Below are 19,900 nucleotides of genomic sequence, written 5' to 3' on the forward strand. Positions count from 1 at the left end.
GTATATGTCATGGAAATTTGCCAATATAAAAAGGACAAGAGCCTGTATAATGTCTACTGTAGCATGAGTAAATAGTATTACTAAGATAGAAAAGCCCACAATAAACCTGTTGTTGCTGAATGAGATTCATTCGAATCAGGTGTATTGTTGCTTGGATCTGCAATCTGGGTCTAGCCTTTTTAATTAATATAGAGTGTGCAACCTCAGAGTGGTTCCGTAAGAAAAAGTGTGAGTTTCTTGAAAAGTTGGGTCTGAACTCCCGGGGTGTGGTATCCTGGCATGTAGAGCGGGACCACTCAACCTTCTCGCAGTGGAAGAGTGAGATCTAAGAACTAAGCTGTTGCCAAATTGTAATAATGTTATTTTCGCGGCATTATAATAAAAAATCATCAGGTATATCATCTTCACATTCCTATCGCTGTGATTTGAAGACCAATGTATAATTTAATTTGCTGTTTTGCTTTTAACAAACTTTGCGTTGTGTAGTTATGTAATACAATTTTACCACAGTCACATTTAACATCCATATAAATGTTTCCACAGGCTCAATGGACATGTCCAGGATGCCCCTGCAATAACATATGGCACCTACCGTGGGTCAAGGAGAATCAGGAAGCTTTTAAAGAGACGTGCTGATGTAAATTCACCAATCCCAGAGAAAGAAGAGAACCCTGAAACCTCTTCTGCTGGAGAAACTAACACAGAAAATTGTCTGATGCTGCATGAGCGGGTAAAAATGGATCCAGTCCCAGACCGAAATTGCCAGGATGAAATTCCTCCTTCCAAGATTCATAAAAAAATGCAATCAAAACTTGAACCTCGTGAACAAAATTCACAATTGCATAATGATGACACTACAGTCCAAAATGCAAAGAGCTCAAAATTCGAAAATGATCTAGAAATGGAAGCTAATGGCTGGCCAGAATGCTCACACTCCGAAGAGGTCCATCCTGAGAATATCTCAGAAGTAGTAGAGGGACAACATCCAAACATTGAGACAAATATAAAAGATGTCCTACAGCTAAATGCTAAAGAATCCTCAAAATATTTGCAACCAAACACTGTAGAAAACTTAGAAGATTTAGATCCAACCTTAGGAGGAAGTTCAAATATTTTAGCCCATATCAAACAAAATGGGGAGAACTCAGAAAATCATTCTTTGGAAAGCTCAATTTCAGAGAATTTAGAGCCAAATATTGAACGACAATATACAGACATTGAACCAAAGGAATTAGATATTTCAGATACTGTTAGGCATCAACAACTAAATTTAAAGCAGTCAGATCATCAACCAAATATTAAAGAAAGTGTTCGTTTTCCAGAAATTCTACAAACAAATACTGATGACGATGTAACGAGTGAAACAGACCTATCGCTCAAGGAAGCACAGAACTTATTACTTAACACAAAGGGAAAAATGGAAGAATGCATGACAGAACATATCCATGTCACTTCTGATAGTTCAGATTCCGAAAAATATGAGAAATTTTCAGTAAGAGATAATGTACAGCCAGAAGCTGAAGACACATTGATGAGAACAGAAGAATTAGAGGAAAGTTCCGAAGAAGACAAAGAAGTTTCCATTGATTTGGGAGGCAGCCGAGCTGTTGACCTGCAAAGTGCCTTAAAACAATCCGATCTAGAGAAGGTTCTGGATTCACAAGATTGGGCAGGAAATCAGAAAGAGGTTGAAGTGAACGTGCACAGTGAAGACAAACTGCATAAAAATTCATCTAATATTTTACACCGAACTGCACACAACATATTAGAAAGGTCAATTGACAAAAACTGTGAAGGCTTGAACTCATCCACTTCTGATTATGTGAAACTAGAATTAGGGGGAATTTCAAACACTGTAGATCTCCAATCAGATGGAGCGTTTGCCTCAAGAAGTACTGTAGATGTGAAGCCAAATACTCTGGGCAATTCAGAAATAGGGGAACAACTCCAATTATATAGAGACAGGCATCCAAAAGAACCAGATCATGAATTGAAGGGTACAGTTTTAGATAAAACCCTATCAGAATCCGAAGGCATTCCAAATCTACATCTACAACTGATTAAGATGCCCAGAACTTCTGAAGATCCAAAACAAATTGAAAATATTGTAGATCTACCTACAAATGCTAACATTATTCCAGAGAATGATGTAAAAAATAATGAAAAATTAATAAAGACTGAGCTGGAGCCAAATAGTAAGGTATCCTGCCAGTTAAATGAGTTGAACAATACATTGTTAGAAAAAGTCTCGTCAGAATCAGATTTGCCAAACTTAGTTCTACAACTAAATGAGACATCCAAAACTGCTAAAGATTTGAACCAAACTGAAAATGTAGAACATCTAGAGACAATTTCTAACATTATTCCAGAAAATGATGAAGAATTACTAAAGACCGAACCACAGACAAATACCAAGCTATCCTTTCAATTTAAAGAGCTGAACAATACGTTTTCAGATAAAACATCAGTATTAGAAGATATCCCAAAATTTAACGCACAACTGAGTGAGACATTCAGAACCTCAGAGAATCTGCAACAAACTGGAAATATAAAATGTCTACACAAAAACACTGACGTTATTCCAGAAAATGATCTTAAAGATGGAGAATTGCTGCAGCCAAATCCCGAAGTAACCATTCAGTTGAATGGAAATTCAGATGAATCGCCGATAAAGTCTGGAATTATTTCAAAAATGATAGAAAACCAAAAACCAAATATACACATTGTGTCAAATGTATCAGATGGTATAAAATCAGAAGTAAAAGAACCTTCAAAAGTCAATTTGCATCTAGAGCCAAAATCTGGCTTTCACTTTTCTGAACTTGGCAATGACTCTTTTAGCTTCAAAGTCTCACAAAGACATGAATTTGATGAGGAGTTATCAGAAACTGGCCATAGTAATGATTTCACCAATGAGGACAATGGTGCCATAAAGAAACAAAACATAAAATCTGCAAATTTTCTACAGAATACCGATAACACGAATATACCAGAAAGTTATTTGAATGAGACTTCATCTTTTAATAAAAACCATGAAGTAGTAACTTCCAGGGATATTTCATTTGATAATGGTATTGAATGTCGCTCACCATCTCCACATACAATATCTGACTCTCCATCATCTGTTGATTGCAACGATGTTCAGTTTGACAGTCCAAATGATTCGGGCATTGTGTCATCACAAGCTTATACACCCGATGAACACATACAACTTAAGACATTTCACTCTGAAATATATAATAAAAATGCTCCAGATCCATTTGCTGTTCTTCAAAAAAGTGAAGAGGCTTTAGTGCCAAAACCCAGCAATAGTTTCAAGGTACGAACTGTGCCAATATCGCAAAATAAGGAGCCAATAATAAACATTAATACTGTTCCTGAAGAAATGCATGGATCTCTTACAGATGGATGTACAAATAATTCACTTAGGGAAACATCAATTGAAATTTCAACCCCAGATAGACTTAGTAAAGAAAATTCAGATATTTTTGTCGCTAAAGTGTCCATGAAAACAGTGAACATTGAAGAAGTCAAATTACCTTATGGTTTGCGTTCTGACATCATATCTGTAGCTAAACTTGAAAGCCCAACTTTTACACGAGAAATCATATGCATACCAAACTTGTCACCCCCTCCAACATGCACGGAAAATACATTCCAGGTTGAAAACAAAAAAGACTTTGTTATAAATGAGGAGTTGCCCAACAATAGAGGAGATTATATGACTTTGAATAAGTGTGAGAAATTTCCGAAAAATTGTTTCTTGGAAGCTGATGGTTTGCCGACGTATAAAGACAATGAGTTGCCTATAAACCGTGTTAAGGATTTGCCTAGTAAGGACAGCACTGACAGTATTCCACAATTTACCTGCATTCAAAAAGAATTACCCAAAATATCAGACAAATCACCAGAAGTCTTAATAGAAAATTTAAAAAACAATAATATTAATGTCTGCAGTAGTGACAACATCAGAAATGTTTCCCTCCAGACACTTAAATCAGAAAAAGAATTGGCAAATGAAACCATTATGTCTAATGATTCATTGAAGAAACTTGGTGAATCACTTTCAGAATTAACTCCAGATACAAAAATGAGTCATAAAGAAAAGTTAAATAGTTTACTGTTACATTCAGCATTACTCCACGATGTTAGTGACAAAACTGAAATAATTTCTTCACGTCCTACGAATGCAAAATTTATCCTTCCAGGTGAGGACCATTCTCAGTCATCAAATGAATTGTTCGAGAAAAAAGCCAACGAGATTATTTTCAGTGTATTGCATTCTGCCGTTGGTGAAATTCAAAACATCAACCAAAGTCTAACAGACATACAACACATAATAGAGAGTCAAAGTGAGAAGAGTAAAGATCTTGAAGACCATCCTGATGAGATCCTAGATAAGTGTACACAGAAACCGTCTGACCATATACTTATAGATGACACAGATCTCATTATGTCCATGGCGGTGGGAATAGTGAATGATGTTATATCGTCTTCTAAACAGATGGTGGTTACTAATATCGTTCCAACTGTCCTAAAAAAGGATCTGGACAAATACGAAGCAACACCACAAAAAACAATACCTAGCCTTAATGACATATCCACAAACAATCAAAACGGACCAGTTGAGGATTCAGCAAACTCAAACCATGATGTTCCTTCATTGGGCTGTGACAATATAGTCCATCTTCCTTCTTGTGAAATAAATTCTAATGTTCTTGGATCGACTGAAGGGTCTCAGATTCTTGAGTCTAGACAAGAAATAGAACCTAATTTATTAAATAAGTTAGATTCAAGAGTCACCAAAGACATGAGTCAAAATGATGTGGGCAGCACCATAGAAATTAAAGTTTTAAGAAGTACAGATGATGAAGAACTTCCCAGCTTTTCTAGAAACTCTGTTACAGTGGATACACACAACTCAATAGATGAAAGTTATACCAATGGAGATCTGACTTTTGGTGACAAGTCTTGCGACACACACATAGAATCCATATCTTTGGAGACCGAAGGATCAATGGAAGATTTTATTTATAATAATATTGATGAAGAAAGCAGCAACTTTGCAGAGCTCTGTGACTTCTTGCGTTTTTCAGTATATAATAGTCATTATGTTGAAATAAGTGGAAGCGATGATGAGTCAACAGATGAGGAAAATGATGGTGGCAGTGACCAGGCCTCTGGCAATGATTCATTTCTCCCTGTGCAGTCAAGACGTGTCAAGATTTATCCTTATGCTCTGTCACCGATATACGAAGATGATAGTGTTTGTGAGGAAGCCATGTCCAACAGTAGTTCACCAAGGTATAATAAGGGGGCATCAGCAAGTAACAGTGGCCATGACCACATATCAATCTTATCTCTGTTGCAATCTGTGTCAGATCGCTTGAAAGAGGCTGATTTGGAAGACACGTCCCATGAAGAAATATATTCATCTTCGAGTAGAGAAGTACCTATTGCCAGTGACAGGTTTAATAAGGAGGGATCACATGAACTAGAGGACATCACCTGCCCTTCTAAGACAAGCCTTGTTGCCTCAACACCTGATGATGAAAAAGCGTCTTCAGGTGCACGGTCTGGTTTGTTCATATCCAAATCCTTTGCGGAAAACAAATCGAATCCGGCTTTAGGACGTCAGTCTTTTCTTCTCAATTTGGCGTCACTGCCTGACATTTCTGGGAAAAAATCCAGCAATTCAGTTCAATGTTTTAGTAGTGAAACATCTGCGTCACCAAAATCTGAATCCAATCCGAATCAAAGCACTGATCCTTCTCCGAGTACAATTGCTGTCAATTCACTAACTTCAGATTCTGCACTGCCTACTCAGAGCTCTGCAACAGATAAAAAACCACGAGTGACTCCTAAAAGTGTTTATTATCAGTATTTCCACGCTACTCAAAACTACTTATCCAGTACAGAAAAAAATGAAAGTCACGCTCAAGAGAAACTAGAGAGCTCGAAGATAAAGGCAGAAAGCGATACGGTAAGAAGTGCTGCTATCTTGTGAAATATTTATTTTTATGTCAAAACTAGTGATGAGTGAGTATACTCGTTCGGGTTTTCAAAACTTACAGTATGTATGAGTTTATTGAAAGAAATCCATATTACTGCTGTACTTAGGACTCCAACATAGTGATTGGTAGTCTTTTCGGGACGATTGCGCTTACATCACGAAGTGCATAAAAAGAAAGATTGAGAATGGGTTGTTTTGCGCTGCCGAGAACTTCTTCATGGGGACATCCTTAAAGGTGATATTTGGGACTTAAAAAAGGCATGTAGTTGCTAACGGGCAACTACCTGTCTGTTGTACCGGGCGCTCCTGCCAGAGATTCGCTGCTCCCTGTCAACAGACCTTAAACCAAAAAGAAGGGCAAAAATATAGGCTCCGCCATAAGAAGTACAAGAAAACCAAAAGAAAATGGACGCTATAACTGAATAAAAATATACAATCTTTATTACGAACAAATACATTTTCCTTTTTTGTTAAAAGAATCATAAAGATAAATATTATTGACACAAGAATTAAAATGGAGGATGACACACAAGTATCACGTACATGCCTGAGAAGGACTAAATGAAAATAAGCAAAACAGCCAACAGTAGTATACTCATGTATATGCGCGAAAATAATGTCCTAATTAGCCCTCTTTCACATTTCCGTCGGTACGGGCCCTTCGCAATGCGTCAGGCTGATGTACCGACGGACGTTGTGAATTCTCTGCACGACGTGGGCAGCGGATGAACGCATCCGCTGCCCATTCTGCAGTCTGGGGAGGAGGGGGCGGAGTTTCGGCCGCACATGCGCGGTCAAAAATGGCGGACCCGTCGCACAAAAAAAGTTACATTGAACGTTTTTTTGTGACGACGGTCCACCAATTACCGACGCATCCAGTGCACGACGTATGGAACGTGTGTCCATACGTCGCGATGCGTCAGTAATACAAGTCTATGTGCAAAAAACCGCATCCTGCGGGCAACTTTGCAGGATGCGTTTTTTGCACAGAACGACGCATTGCAACATCTTCAAAAAGACGGAAGTGTGAAAGCACCCTAAATGCGGTTGTATGCAATTAGGACACTTAGGTACCCACTGGTAATCAACAGGAAAGATTAAATGCATACAACCCCCTCTATAGTATATGGGATATATATGTGTGAGTAGATATGGCTGAAACTCCACACGGTAGTCAAATCACATCCGAATAGATAGGCAAAATAGATATAATAAAGTGGAAAGTGCGTTGTGCAGTTTATAACTTAATATAACCATACATAAAGGTACATACAGGTACAGTTGGCAAGTGCCATGTGGTACTCCATTAATTGGAAGACATATAAAGTGCACTAAACGAATAACAAAGCCTATACTTTTAATATATAACCCTATGGTTCCATAACAAAGTAAATCCCAAACTGGGTGATGTAAAATGGATCCCCCTGATGGGAGTAAGCAAGTGAGCCAAAAATATATAGACCAACCTGCAGCAGACATGGAAAAGGAAGACCCCAATGCGCGTTTCGCTCAATGCTTCTTCGCGGGGCCGAAGAACCAGACCAGCAGTTTCTCTTCCCATTGACAGGGCAGGACTACTGACGCCATGCTGATTGACAGCAGTCTTTCCCAGTTAGGCAGCTGAAAGCCAGCTATCAATCAGCATGACACCAGTAGTCCTGCCCTGTCAACAGTAAGACAAACTGTCGCTCTATTGACATGACGACAGCGGATGTCTGTAACCGCTCAGTGCTGGCGGAGAATGGCGCTGGGCACAACAGGCAGATTGGTAGCAATTATCTGCCTGTTAGTTCTTAGGCACATTTCTAATCCTGTTTAAGCATACTGGATTTTAATATATTCAATTCCATTCAATCCCACTTCCCTGGAAGATAAGTCATGGCCAGAGTGCTCGGGAGGTTGCCTTTCATCCTTTTCTCTACACTGACACGTGTGTGTGATTATGGGGGGTTAGGAGGATGCTAACTCTTCTAACATCATGCAGCAAAAAATCTGAATAAGACAAATGTCCACGCACAAATCATCATGATTTTAAAAACAAGAAAAAAAGGGGAGAATATAAAAAAATGGGGAAATTGAATAATAGTCACTCAAAAGTCCATAATGTTATACTTATACATGGATTTTTAATATAGAAAGAATTATACTAGCCTGTAGAGATCACCAGAAGAATGGTCTTTTACACTTTCAGTGCACAATTGTTTTCAAATATTAAAGGAATGTTTTAAAAAACACCCTAAAGGCTCTAAAATAGGAAAAAATAGTAAGAGGAATAATAAAAAAAAAATCAAGTAAAAACCGCAATACATGGTAACCAAATTGACTATATGAGTTACTGTTGTTGAATGCTGGATTTTTACTGGTATTTCTACATTTATTGTTACATCCAAGAAGTAATCAATTTTTACTGAATCTTCTGGTAAACACTTTTTTTTTCTTCTGTGATTTCAGAACGCAGCTGATTCAGACACTTTAAAGTTTAACCCGAGGCCAGGAAAGGTTTGTTTTCCACCTTATTGTATTTATTATTAAACTTGCATTACTGATTATAGCGGAATATTAGTATACTTCTTCTACTCGAATAGCTTCCACAATTCCGTACTGCCCTTACAGCTTTTTATTCCTTCTCCCTTGTATTTTTTTGGGGGTGGGAAATTCTGATCACCTATTTCTACAACTCCCGTTGAACCCGAAAATACATCTGTCTTCATTAATGTTCTGTGCTCCCCTTAGTGGAGAGTAAAGACAATAAAAAGAACTTTTATTATGACAGTATGATGCAGAATGAATCAGCACTACATTTCATAGTCCTCCCTAAAGTGTCATTTTTATATATTTTGACTTTTAACGTGCAACTAACCTGAAATTTCATCTAATAGTGTTTCCGTCATTGCCGCGTGTCGCTGTCTATTACATGTTAGGGTTAGACATGAAAAGAAAGTTGCATAAGACTGACCGACCACTTGAAAGAGCGGTAACATTTTACATTTGTTTGAAAAGCTGTTTCAAGTCATTGAAAGGTTTTTAGTTAAATGCACATGTACTTCTTGTGTTCAACTCCGGGGAATCGAGTTTCTTATGTTAGGGGTTAAGTACTTCTGTGCGTGTCCTAGCGGACAAGTCTGAGATCTTCCTGTACAGTAATGTGCCATAATTTACTGAGGAATTGGGTGACCATAAAATAGTGAATATTATTTTATTATATGCATAGAAATTTGTCATTTTCCATTGTCAAGAAGTAATAGGGAGGATAAATGCCCTAGACTAGCGGGTAATCGGCCCACCCCCGAGGAACTTGCAACCTGATTTACATAAAGATTCAACTTTAATTTTCTCCATAGAGGAACATTCATTTGTGGCCAGGAAGGTATGTATGAACCCGGCTATTTCCACCCTACCAGGCAGTGTAGCTAGACTGTGCTCACATGTCACATACATTATGTGGATTTTTCGTGTGGATTTTTCTCCTGTAAAATCTGCAACATTCTTCAGTTCTAGCAAAGTGGATGAGTTTTAACTTTATCTCATCCTGATACTGCGTTTTTTTTGCGCACAAATTATTTTTAGTTACATTTTTAAATTCACGGCATAACAATTCTTTGTGCAGAATATGCGCAGACTTTAACCTTTGTAATAGAAAGCATGAAATTTTCACCAAATTTGCAACAAAATCTGCATCAAAATCCATATGTAAGACACGGAGTCTGCTGCAAAAAAAACCCTGCAGATAGACTGTGTAAAAATTAGCATCAAATACACAAGTGAACCCAGCCTAAATAATGTGATAGGTTCCCTTTAAAGTGAATGTGTTTTCACAAAATCACCATCTGTTTAAATCAAGTTTTTATGTTACATGCAGTTTTTGATTTATAACAATATTTAATTCTCTTTTTTCTTTCTTCTTTCATATTATGATCGGTGTTAAAAATATTGAAAACTTGCAAACATCCTGGACATTGAGGATACTTTTTGTTCTTTTAGGAAATTCACATGTACATTAGGAGCAGTTGACTGACTCAGACTATCTATTGTATTGAAGCATCTAATGAGTGTGTGCAAAAGTCATTGTCAAGGCAGGGGGAGCTGTGACATCACCATTTGTGATCTGTGTGTTATTAGCTGTGTACAGAGGTGTTACACGGCATTATAATCCTGTCCGTTATAATGAGACTGCTGAAAAGTTTTTCTACAAAACAGGAGTGTAAAATATCACAAGTGGCCAGTGTAAAAAAATAAATCTGGGCTTTAAAATACAGATTGTGATGTGGGGGGGATAAAAAGTGCCAAAAATGTTTTTTTGAATGCGGTTTTGCGTCCCTCTCTAAAATCAACGTGGCTCCCGCCCCTCTCTCACAGCTCAATGTGGCTCACGCCCCTCTCTCAGAACTGGATATGGCTCGCGCCCCTCTCTCGGAGCTGGATATGGCTCGCGCCCCTCTCTCGGAGCTGGATATGGCTCGTACCCCTCTCCCAGAGCGGGATGTGGCTCGCGCCCCTCTCTCAGAGCTGGATATGGCTCGCGCCCCTCTCTCGGAGCTGGGTGTGGCTCGCGCCCCTCTCTCAGAGCTGGATATGGCTCGCGCCCCTCTCTCGGAGCTGGATGTGGCTCGCGCCCCTCTCTCAGAGCTGGGTGTGGTTCGCTCCCCTCTCTCAGAGCTGGATATGGCTCGCGCCCCTCTCTCAGAGCTGGGTGTGGTTCGCTCCCCTCTCTCAGAGCTCAATGTGGCTCGCGCCCCTCTCTCAGAGCTGGATATGGCTCGCGCCCCTCTCTCGGAGCTGGGTGTGGCTCGTACCCCTCTCCCAGAGCGGGATGTGGCTCGCGCCTCTCTCAGAGATTCTTGTCAGAAGTTTATATCAGTGATAATCTAGGTGTCAAGAAGCCTACCAATTGCAAAAATTGAGGTAGATGGAGAAGAAGCCTTTAGTTAAGTGTTTTGCCACATCAGTATTCTCCTTGTGCCCTAATATCGCCATGAAAAGTCATCAATGAAAATGTGCCATGAAGAACATTATCAAGTTTGTAAACAGACTGATTTAAAATGTCTACTACTGGCTTCACTATGCTGATTTTCTTTATAAGGCTGGGATCACACTAGCGTAGAATAAAGATGAGTGCTATGTGAGAAAACATCACATAGCACTCGGACCAGTGTTAATTCATGGGGCAGATCACATCTGCGATTATTTTCTCATGTCGAGTTGGCATGCAAGAACAATCGCAGGCTGCTGTGCTCACTCGCACCCATATAAGTCTGTGGGTGCGAGTGACACAACGCACATCACTCGGATATCATCCGTGTGCGGTGCGATATACGCCGATGCCTGCAGTGGAGGAGATGGAGAAATTACTTTCTCCGCCTCCTCCGCAGCTGTGCTCCGATTCTCTCTATGCGAGAGGCTTGGACAACAGTAGCATGGCACTCGGCTCACGCTCACAGCAGAGCAGGAGCCGAGGGTCATTAGCATAATGCATCCGATGCTCACTCATCGGGTGCCATACTCTAGTGTGACCCCGGCCTAAGTCCTACTATTTTTCCATAACATCATATGAAATGAACTACCACACCATCCATGGAATAGAAGGCACGGTACCCACACATTACTATGACTGACAGAAGGACCCGGGATAACAGTTAGTATTGCCCATTAGTGGAAGTAGAGCACACTAATACATCACACAGCTGAAGTGTCCTCATTTACCTAATCTTACATTATTGATTGACTTTTTCTTTAGAATTTGCCTTTAACTAATTTAACAGCTGATTGTTTAGTTCCTGGCGCGCTGCATACTAATGGAGGCTTCTCGATGTCAGGGGCGCTAGAGGTTCATTACAAAACACCAACATAATTAACTTGTTCTGTTAAACACTCATCATCAACAAATTACTTTGCAAAACAAGCGAAGCTCATCTAAAGGTTCAAGAAGTCGCCTCTGTGATCTTAACACAACATGCCAAATTAACATTTTATTAGTAAACTACAAAGGAGCTGTACTAATGTGCCACCGGCTGCTAATAAATAATCCTAATTGATTCCAGGCTGATTTATCTGTTTCCAGCACACAAGGAATGGATGGAGGGGGATCTGTAATGTCTCTAAGCGAATTCCTATAGGATTTCAATGAGAGAAAGAAAGGTAGTCCAGTTTAGAAAATCCCAAAGTTTTAAATACTCTATTAGAGAGGTAGAGTTACATTCAGGAGACGACTGCTTGGAGTATCTCTCACTTTCTCTGGAGGACCTATCCTTCTGTAATGCTTCATTTTTCCTGTGGTGGCGCTGCAGAGAAATTGAGCACTTGATCACTGATTACAGTGAATCTCTGGGTGTCCTAGTTGGGGGATACGTTGTTATTAGTTTATTGTCAAGAGACCCTTCTAATATGTAAGGATTCTTCAAAGCAGAGAACACCTTCAGTACTATACATGTAATATTAAGAGCACGGTGGCTCAGTGGTTAGCACTGCAGCCTTGCAGCGCTGGAGTCCTGTGTTCAAGCAACACCCTGGACAACATCTGCAAGGAGTTTATATGTTCTCCCCGTGTTTGCGGGGGTATCCTCCGGGTTCTCCGGTTTCCTCCCACACTCCAAAAACATACTGATAGAGAATTTAGATTGTGAGCCCCATCGGGACAGCGATGATAATGTGTTCAAACTGTAAAGCGCTATATAAAAATGATTATTATTATTATTATATATAGTGATTCTGAACAGTATTAAATTACATTGATAAAGGCTTGTGTACACTCGGACACACTTGTTTGTTAACCATCCCATTCTGGAATTATGGGTATAAAAAGGTTTGTCTCATCTCTAAAAACTTTTATATATTCCCTATAATGGTAAATGGACAGTAGACCCTCTAGAAGCCAAAGGGGAAAATTAAAAAAAAAGTCAGCAGCTCTAAGAGATGAGTGAATTGATTAGCAGGATCCTGGTCCATTCGTCGGGCGGCAGTATTTCGTGGCCACTACACGGGAGCCTGGTGAACCACCTCCTACCTTATGGTATCCACAGCTCCTCTTGATTTGCCAGCTTGAAACCATGTCATTGTTTTATGGTAATGCACACAAGTCCGGCGAATCCAAAGAAGAGTCAGTGATGTTATTAGGTAGGAGGCCCAAAAGAGAGCAATTGGAGAGGAGACAAAGCACGAATAGTGTCTTATCTGGGTAATAAGATAGAAGGATATGAACGATTGCGCTCACCTGGTTGGGTTGTGTTCACACTTAGGCTTAAGGCTATGGAAATGGCAAAGGACTTGGAGGGCACCACTAAACAAATTTTCAGGGGTTCTCCATAAGCATGTAGATGAACACTAGAAGAACTGAGAGAAAGAGCCATGCTCACATAGATAGGAACACCTAAGTTTCTAAATAACATACACTTTATTAGGAGAAGATATGACACTGAATACTTAATACAGGACACAACAGCAATTTAAAAACTACAAAAAAGTGCTCAATCTTGCCATGTCTTGATATAAAGGCAATGGCTACCCACACAGAAAATCCTCTAATATAAATGACCTGGTTCAGTATGGCTCAAAAATAAACCCAAATGGCCATGTAACAGTCAAAATACATAACATGATTTTCACCAGTAAACCTGGAATAATATGCAAATTGCCTCTTCTGAGAAAAAGAGGACTTAACTCTATAGCGCCACCTGTTGGAAGTAGCGATCCTACAAGTCACAATCAACCCTTTAACGAGTCGCTAGGATCGCTACTTCCAACAGGTGGCACTATAGAGTTAAGTCCTCTTTTTCTCAGAAGAGGCAATTTGCATATTTAATTTCCCAGAGGAGCATTGCACGGCGTATAAGCCTCCTTACCTTGACAAGCCAGCTGGTATGTCACTCTCCATAAGGAGAAACGTTACCACTTAGACCCTGGAATAATATTCATTCACAGTACCAGGCATATAGGCACACTTAGTCTTAAGGTAGCTGCAGCCCCACGAGGAAATAAATACATAGAACTGGAGAAACAAATGAGTTATTCTGTTCTGCCGTGGAGACAAAATGAGGGATGCCGATGCAATTTCAGGTGGTTTTATTCTTCAACTCTTTTCGAAGTGTAAAACTTCTTCATCAGGACAAACCACGTGTTTTGTCCTGATGAAGAAGTTTTATATTTCGAAACGTGCTGACGAATAAAACCACCTGAAATTGCATTGGCATCCCTCATTTTGTCTTCACGGCAGCGCAGATTAGCCCATTTGTTTCTCCAGTTTTATGTATTAGGTAGGAGGTGGTTCACACGGCTCCACTTCAATGTTCTGTGGCCATTGGATCAGGATCCTGAGAATTGATCTGCTCTTTCTTGTTCCGCCCATTAAATCCTTAGGCGGCCATGCGTACACAATAGTTTGCCTTGTTTTCTGCCATGTCTTGCTTTCTTTCCAAAGTAAAGTTAGTGTTTCTAACTACATTACTTCGCTCAGACAGCACCAATTACTGTGCATTTAATGTCAATCTCATGAGGATGACAGTAATTGTCTGACAATTTGTGTTAGATCTTTGCGCTGGATATATCATGCATTTTTCTGAAGGAAGAGGTTTTACCCACATTAACCTCTTCATATCCAATGTTCATGCTATTATGTAGTATCCAAATGGTTAATCATACACCATAATGGACCTTTTTGAAATTATGGGACCTATAATAAATTGTAACAAATCATCTCTGATTTAGCAGCTCCCTAAACTCTACTTCAAGGTACAAGACACCCCTTTGAGTTTCGTTACACTGACAAATCAACTTTTTTTTATTCTGTATTTCTGCTGGACTATATTCCATGTGCCATATCATGATGTGTCTTTTACTAAATACAGGTGATCCTTTCTGATATAATCGATCAGGAGAACAAGATTGAGCTGAAAGCTGATGTTCTGGATGCAACATCTTGGGCATTTCCCCATGGAGTAAATATTCGAGTCATCAGAGGATGGTAAGAAAAATGATTACAGGGTTTATGATGTTATTATTATTATTATTATTATTATTACTTTCATTACATGATTATTTCATACAGACAACAAATGAATCACATTTTTCCCTGCTACTCCCCAACAATAGAAGAAGGTGCCAAAACAATGTGACCTACTCAGAAAGAAAAAGAATCTGCAAAGCCACTCTCCAGATTTGGCAGAGGGTCCGTGCCATCTCACCCTGTGAAATGCAGATGGTGGCTTGTAATAGTTGTCACCACCTTCTGCATTTTAGAAAGTGACACTCCTGGTATCCACAGGCACAAGGAGATCTGTAATTATCACTCATGCCTGAAGTCATTGATGGCAAGTAGCACCTTGGATTTTATCGAATAGGTATCTAATAAAGCGTTTGATTAAGGCCTTATTCACACTGCAGTGTTTTTGGTCAGTATTTCCTTGCTAAATACCAGTTTTATAGTTTGAAAAAAACACCCAGCTCCATCATCTTCAAGCTTTCTCCACCAGTTCTACATTCTCTATCGCTGTATTAGACATAATCCACAATGACCAACGATGACCCTTGAGGTCCCATCCAACTCTAACGTTCTAAGATTCTATGTGATTTGTTGTGACGAAGGCATCCAGCCCTTTTTTAAATGAGTTGCTTCTCCAAGACACAGAACAGACTTGAATCTTTCCTTCATAGTTTTTCTTTTTTTGCAGTCTCCATTCTGGATTTATGCTTACAAATACTGATGAAGCACTGGCCCGATACTGACGTGTGAATAAAACCTAATTTGCAGGAACTTTCAGTATACACATACAATCGGTCTCTTAAAAAGTGGACTTATTACTTATCCTACTCCCAAAGCATTAAGTTACGTTTACTGAGCACTTGTGAAAAATCAATAGGGCTCCCTGCTGTCACCAGTCATTCATAGAATAGGTTGCCTTACGTGGCAATGCTACCAAACCGCTGCACTCCTGTAGTAATGCTTCTGTACCGACTTTATTATAATCAAGTGATGCATTCACAGAGTCTGCTGGCTTCATAGCTGACATCTCACAGTTTTTCTTGTTGGCTCAATTTCTAAACAGAACTTTCCCTTTTGATTTCTTCTCGATACTAAAAGCAGTGAGGGTAAATTTGTCTATCGCATGTTGGGCTGTGCGACCATCCATGGATATGCCTCCCCAGACCATAACTGACCCACCATCTTACTGGTCATGGCAGTATATTGTTCACCACAGCACCTCCACAATCTTTGACATGGGCTCAGTGTGAACCCGTGCTCATCTGTGAAAAGAACGAGAAATCAAAGGAGGACGTGATAATTCTGGTGTTCTCTGGAAAATGCTAATCCAACTGCACGTTACTAGGTTGTGATCACAATTCCCACTACAGGACGTTGGACCCTCGTGCCACCCTCATAGAGTCTATTTCTGACAGTTTGGTCAGCAACGTGCACCTCCACGGGCATTTTGTAGGGCTCTGGCAGTTCTCCTCCTGTACCTTCTCACATGAAGGAGGAAATACCGGCCTTGTTGCTGGGTTGGTGCCCTTCCAAGTCTTAGTCTGTCTATCCTCTGGTAACAGTCGTGCTGTGGTATCTGCTATTGAGAGTGTGTTGGGAGAGACTGCAAACCTTCTTACGATGGCACATATGCATAGTGGTGCCATCTTGGAGTAGCTGGATGACCCTTGCAACTTGAATAAGCTGTAGGTATCTCTTCATGGTACCACTACTGACAAGGTGGCCAACAAATTGGAAAAGTCGAGAAGAATCAGTCAAGAAGGATGAGGAGAGAATAGTTGTCTGTGGCCACCATCAGCAAAACAGATTCCTCTTTGGGGGTCATCTTGCTGTTGCCTCTTGACTTGAGTGCATCGGTTGTCACAATCACTTCTTGAGATCCCTATTGGGGTTATACTGTGATGTGCACGTGTTCCTGCAGTTTTTTTGAGCAGTATATATATTTTATATCAGAATGACACTATTTAGCATCATTTGATGCCATTTTAACAAACGATTTCTAAAATGTGAAATCTACGCTGAAGATGATATTGTTCCTGTTGAAAAATTAAGCCTTTAACGTGCGCATATATCCAGTGTGATAACTGGGTGACATGTGTGAAATACTTGACATTCCCCTTAGAGATGCTCCTTACTGCACTTAACATGGGTGTTAAACGTTAGTATTTATAGCCGGGCTTCTTTGGTGACCACTCCATCTTTTTCCAATATTGTCTGGAATGTGTTTATTACATGCAAGTATTCCAGGGAATTTATGGCTTTGCTGTCGAGAGGAAATTGCTTATTTTTCGGTTCTGGCTTTGTTTACAGAAGAGAAAAAAATACCAGCGTAGAAAATGAAGAGACAAACAAAAATGCATGCAAAGACGGACTGTCTGCCTCGGGTGCAGAAAAAGTATAGCACGGGTCATTAATTTCGGTTCTTGAGTCAGTGTAAACTATTAGTGTAATCCAGGAAATGTATTGTTATATATTGTATATTGTTCTTTTTAAACTATTAATGGGTAAAATACTGTCATATATAGCGCCCTCACAGGCAGAAAGATGTACTGCACCCACATTAGGCTAATTCAGCGTTGGTAGAATGAAGGTTAATTTTACAGTGATAAATACCTTAAGTTTTGGGGCAACTATAATACAGAAGTGAATAATAATAATAATTTTTATTTCTATAGTGCCAACATATTCCACAGCACTTTAGAATTCAGAGGGAGCATGTACAGATAATATCAGACATTACTTATAAACACAGAGTTCAACACATATAAAGAGGAGTGAGGGCCCTGCTCGAAAGCTTACATTCAATGAGGAAATAAGAGGGAAACAAAAGGTTAAAATAAAGTGCTTGTCATGTATGGTACAGCCATCCACATAAAAAAATTAACACTGCATAAACCAGTCACCAGCCAGTATATGTACACATACAAAGTGCTACTGAGTGCATGGAAGAGAGACCAGGGGATAGTTGGCTAGAATAGTAAGGTAAGGTGATAGGACAGTCTAAAGAAATGTGTTTTTAGGGCACGCTTGAAACTGTGCATACTGAGAATAAACCTGATTGTCTGAGGTGGTGCATTCCAGAAAACTGGTGCAGCATGAGAGAAATCCTAGAGACAGGAGAAGGAGGTTCAGATTATATAGGATATTACTCTTAGGTCATTGGCAGAGCAGAGAGGACAGATAGGGCGGTAGACTGAGAATAGGGAGGAGATATAGGGTGTTGGACTGATACGTTTATTTCTAGCAACCAAAATTAATCTACAGAGGAACAAAAAAGCCTAGAAAAAAATGAAGTGTTTATCAAATTGCATGAACTATAGTAAAGGCATTCATGGGAATTTTGTATAAGTTACTGTTTTACTATTTGGAAACCTATATCTGAATGCTTGGAATTACACTTTTTTAAGAGGAATATATAAAATAAGGGAGTATTTTGGTAAATGGGTGCATTTTGGACAGCCTCTCCTTATTTGCGGAAAAGGCGTTGGTTATATAAGATATGCAAACTGTTTCTCATCTTGTGATAAAATGCCCATGTCCTAACCAAACTATAGGAGTATTCCAGTCAACAACAATGATCACCTATTTAGTATTGATTATTGGATTAGTGTTGATCCAGAAATAGGGAATTGAGTCATCTGCTCTCCCCCCATCACAATATTGTGTCCAGGAGGAGCAGCTCTCTGCACATGCACCTTGTCCCTCTATTCAAAGTCTATTACATGGATTTAGACTAAAGGCCCCCCTTAAAAATTAGACTAATGTCAACTGAACCCGCCGATATCAACAGGTTAAATCTAATGTCTAATGTGTTTGGGGGCACTGGCCGACTGCTGATAGGGAGAGATGTTGATCTCACATGTCCGATTTTGGCTTGATAATCAAATTGTTTTCCCTGAGGAAAGCCGCCGGCCGACATCTCAGTTGGCATCTTTCTCATAGAGAGCACAGGAGCACTTGGCCGAACAAGCGCTCCTGTGTATGGGAGAGTTGGCTGTTGGTTGATTGACAGCAGGAGCACCTTTCCGACGACAACAATCTAATGTGTATGTTGGCTTTAGAATGAAGCAATGGCACTCATATGCCAACAGCTGCTCCATTCAACTCTTCTTGGCTGCAGAAGAATAGCAGAGGAAACAAGTACCCCATTCTGGTGATCTCTGGGACCAACACCAATCCAACAATTTCACCCTATCTAGTAGACCGGAATAACTTTTGGAGCCCTTTATCTTTTATATAGTCAAGGACACCAAACCCTGCATTTTTCTCCCAATGAAACAAATGAAGACAAACGTATGGCACAGATTGGAACAAAAAGAATAAAGTGTCGGACAAAAGGCTTGTTTCATTTTATATACAGGATTTTCTTTGGCCTACAAAGACAGGCTGTTGTTATTTTATTTATCCTTATCTGGGAAGTTCTGTAAATTTAGAATAAAGTAGAAGGAATAAGATGGAAGGAGTAATGTCTAGATAAATACTGATCCTGCCATACAGGTGGTTAAATAAATGATTCCTGCAATATATCCTCTTATCCTCTTGAGCCTACAAGGTAGATGACTTCATTCAGGCCTGACAATCGTTCAGCTCCAGGGTAGAGTCATTAATAGCTGACTTGCACATTATTAGCATTGTTGTGGAACATTTTCTGGATGGAAAAGTATATCGGAAATAGATGTCATCTTTGTCTATTTGCCAAGACAAGTACAAAATCCTTTACGATATTGGTTCAGGTTGTCTTATACCAATTCATCTCAGGAAGGCTCATCATATATTCATGTTCACACACCTAATAATTCCCAAACTTCTCTGGGGCATTCCCATAATTAAGTTATTGTTAAAGTGTTCTACAAAATCGCCTTAGTACTTAGGTGGAGAATAATTTAGTGGTCTTTGCCATTTCCTTAATTCTACCT

General features: G+C 39.6%; 1 protein-coding gene across 1 annotated transcript in view; it reads left to right on the forward strand.

Annotated features, from left to right (window-relative positions):
* CRYBG3 (crystallin beta-gamma domain containing 3) overlaps positions 1–19,900 on the forward strand; it is a 176,147-nt gene that overhangs the window by 92,364 nt on the left and 63,883 nt on the right. Inside the window, exons 4-6 of the mRNA XM_077294112.1 lie at positions 544–5,983; positions 8,465–8,512; positions 14,851–14,966. Coding sequence (XP_077150227.1) covers positions 544–5,983; positions 8,465–8,512; positions 14,851–14,966 — 5,604 coding nt within the window. The remainder of the gene's footprint in view (positions 1–543; positions 5,984–8,464; positions 8,513–14,850; positions 14,967–19,900) is intronic.

Source organism: Ranitomeya variabilis, chromosome 3, assembly GCF_051348905.1.
Source record: "Ranitomeya variabilis isolate aRanVar5 chromosome 3, aRanVar5.hap1, whole genome shotgun sequence".
In the NCBI taxonomy this organism is placed as follows: domain Eukaryota; kingdom Metazoa; phylum Chordata; class Amphibia; order Anura; family Dendrobatidae; genus Ranitomeya; species Ranitomeya variabilis.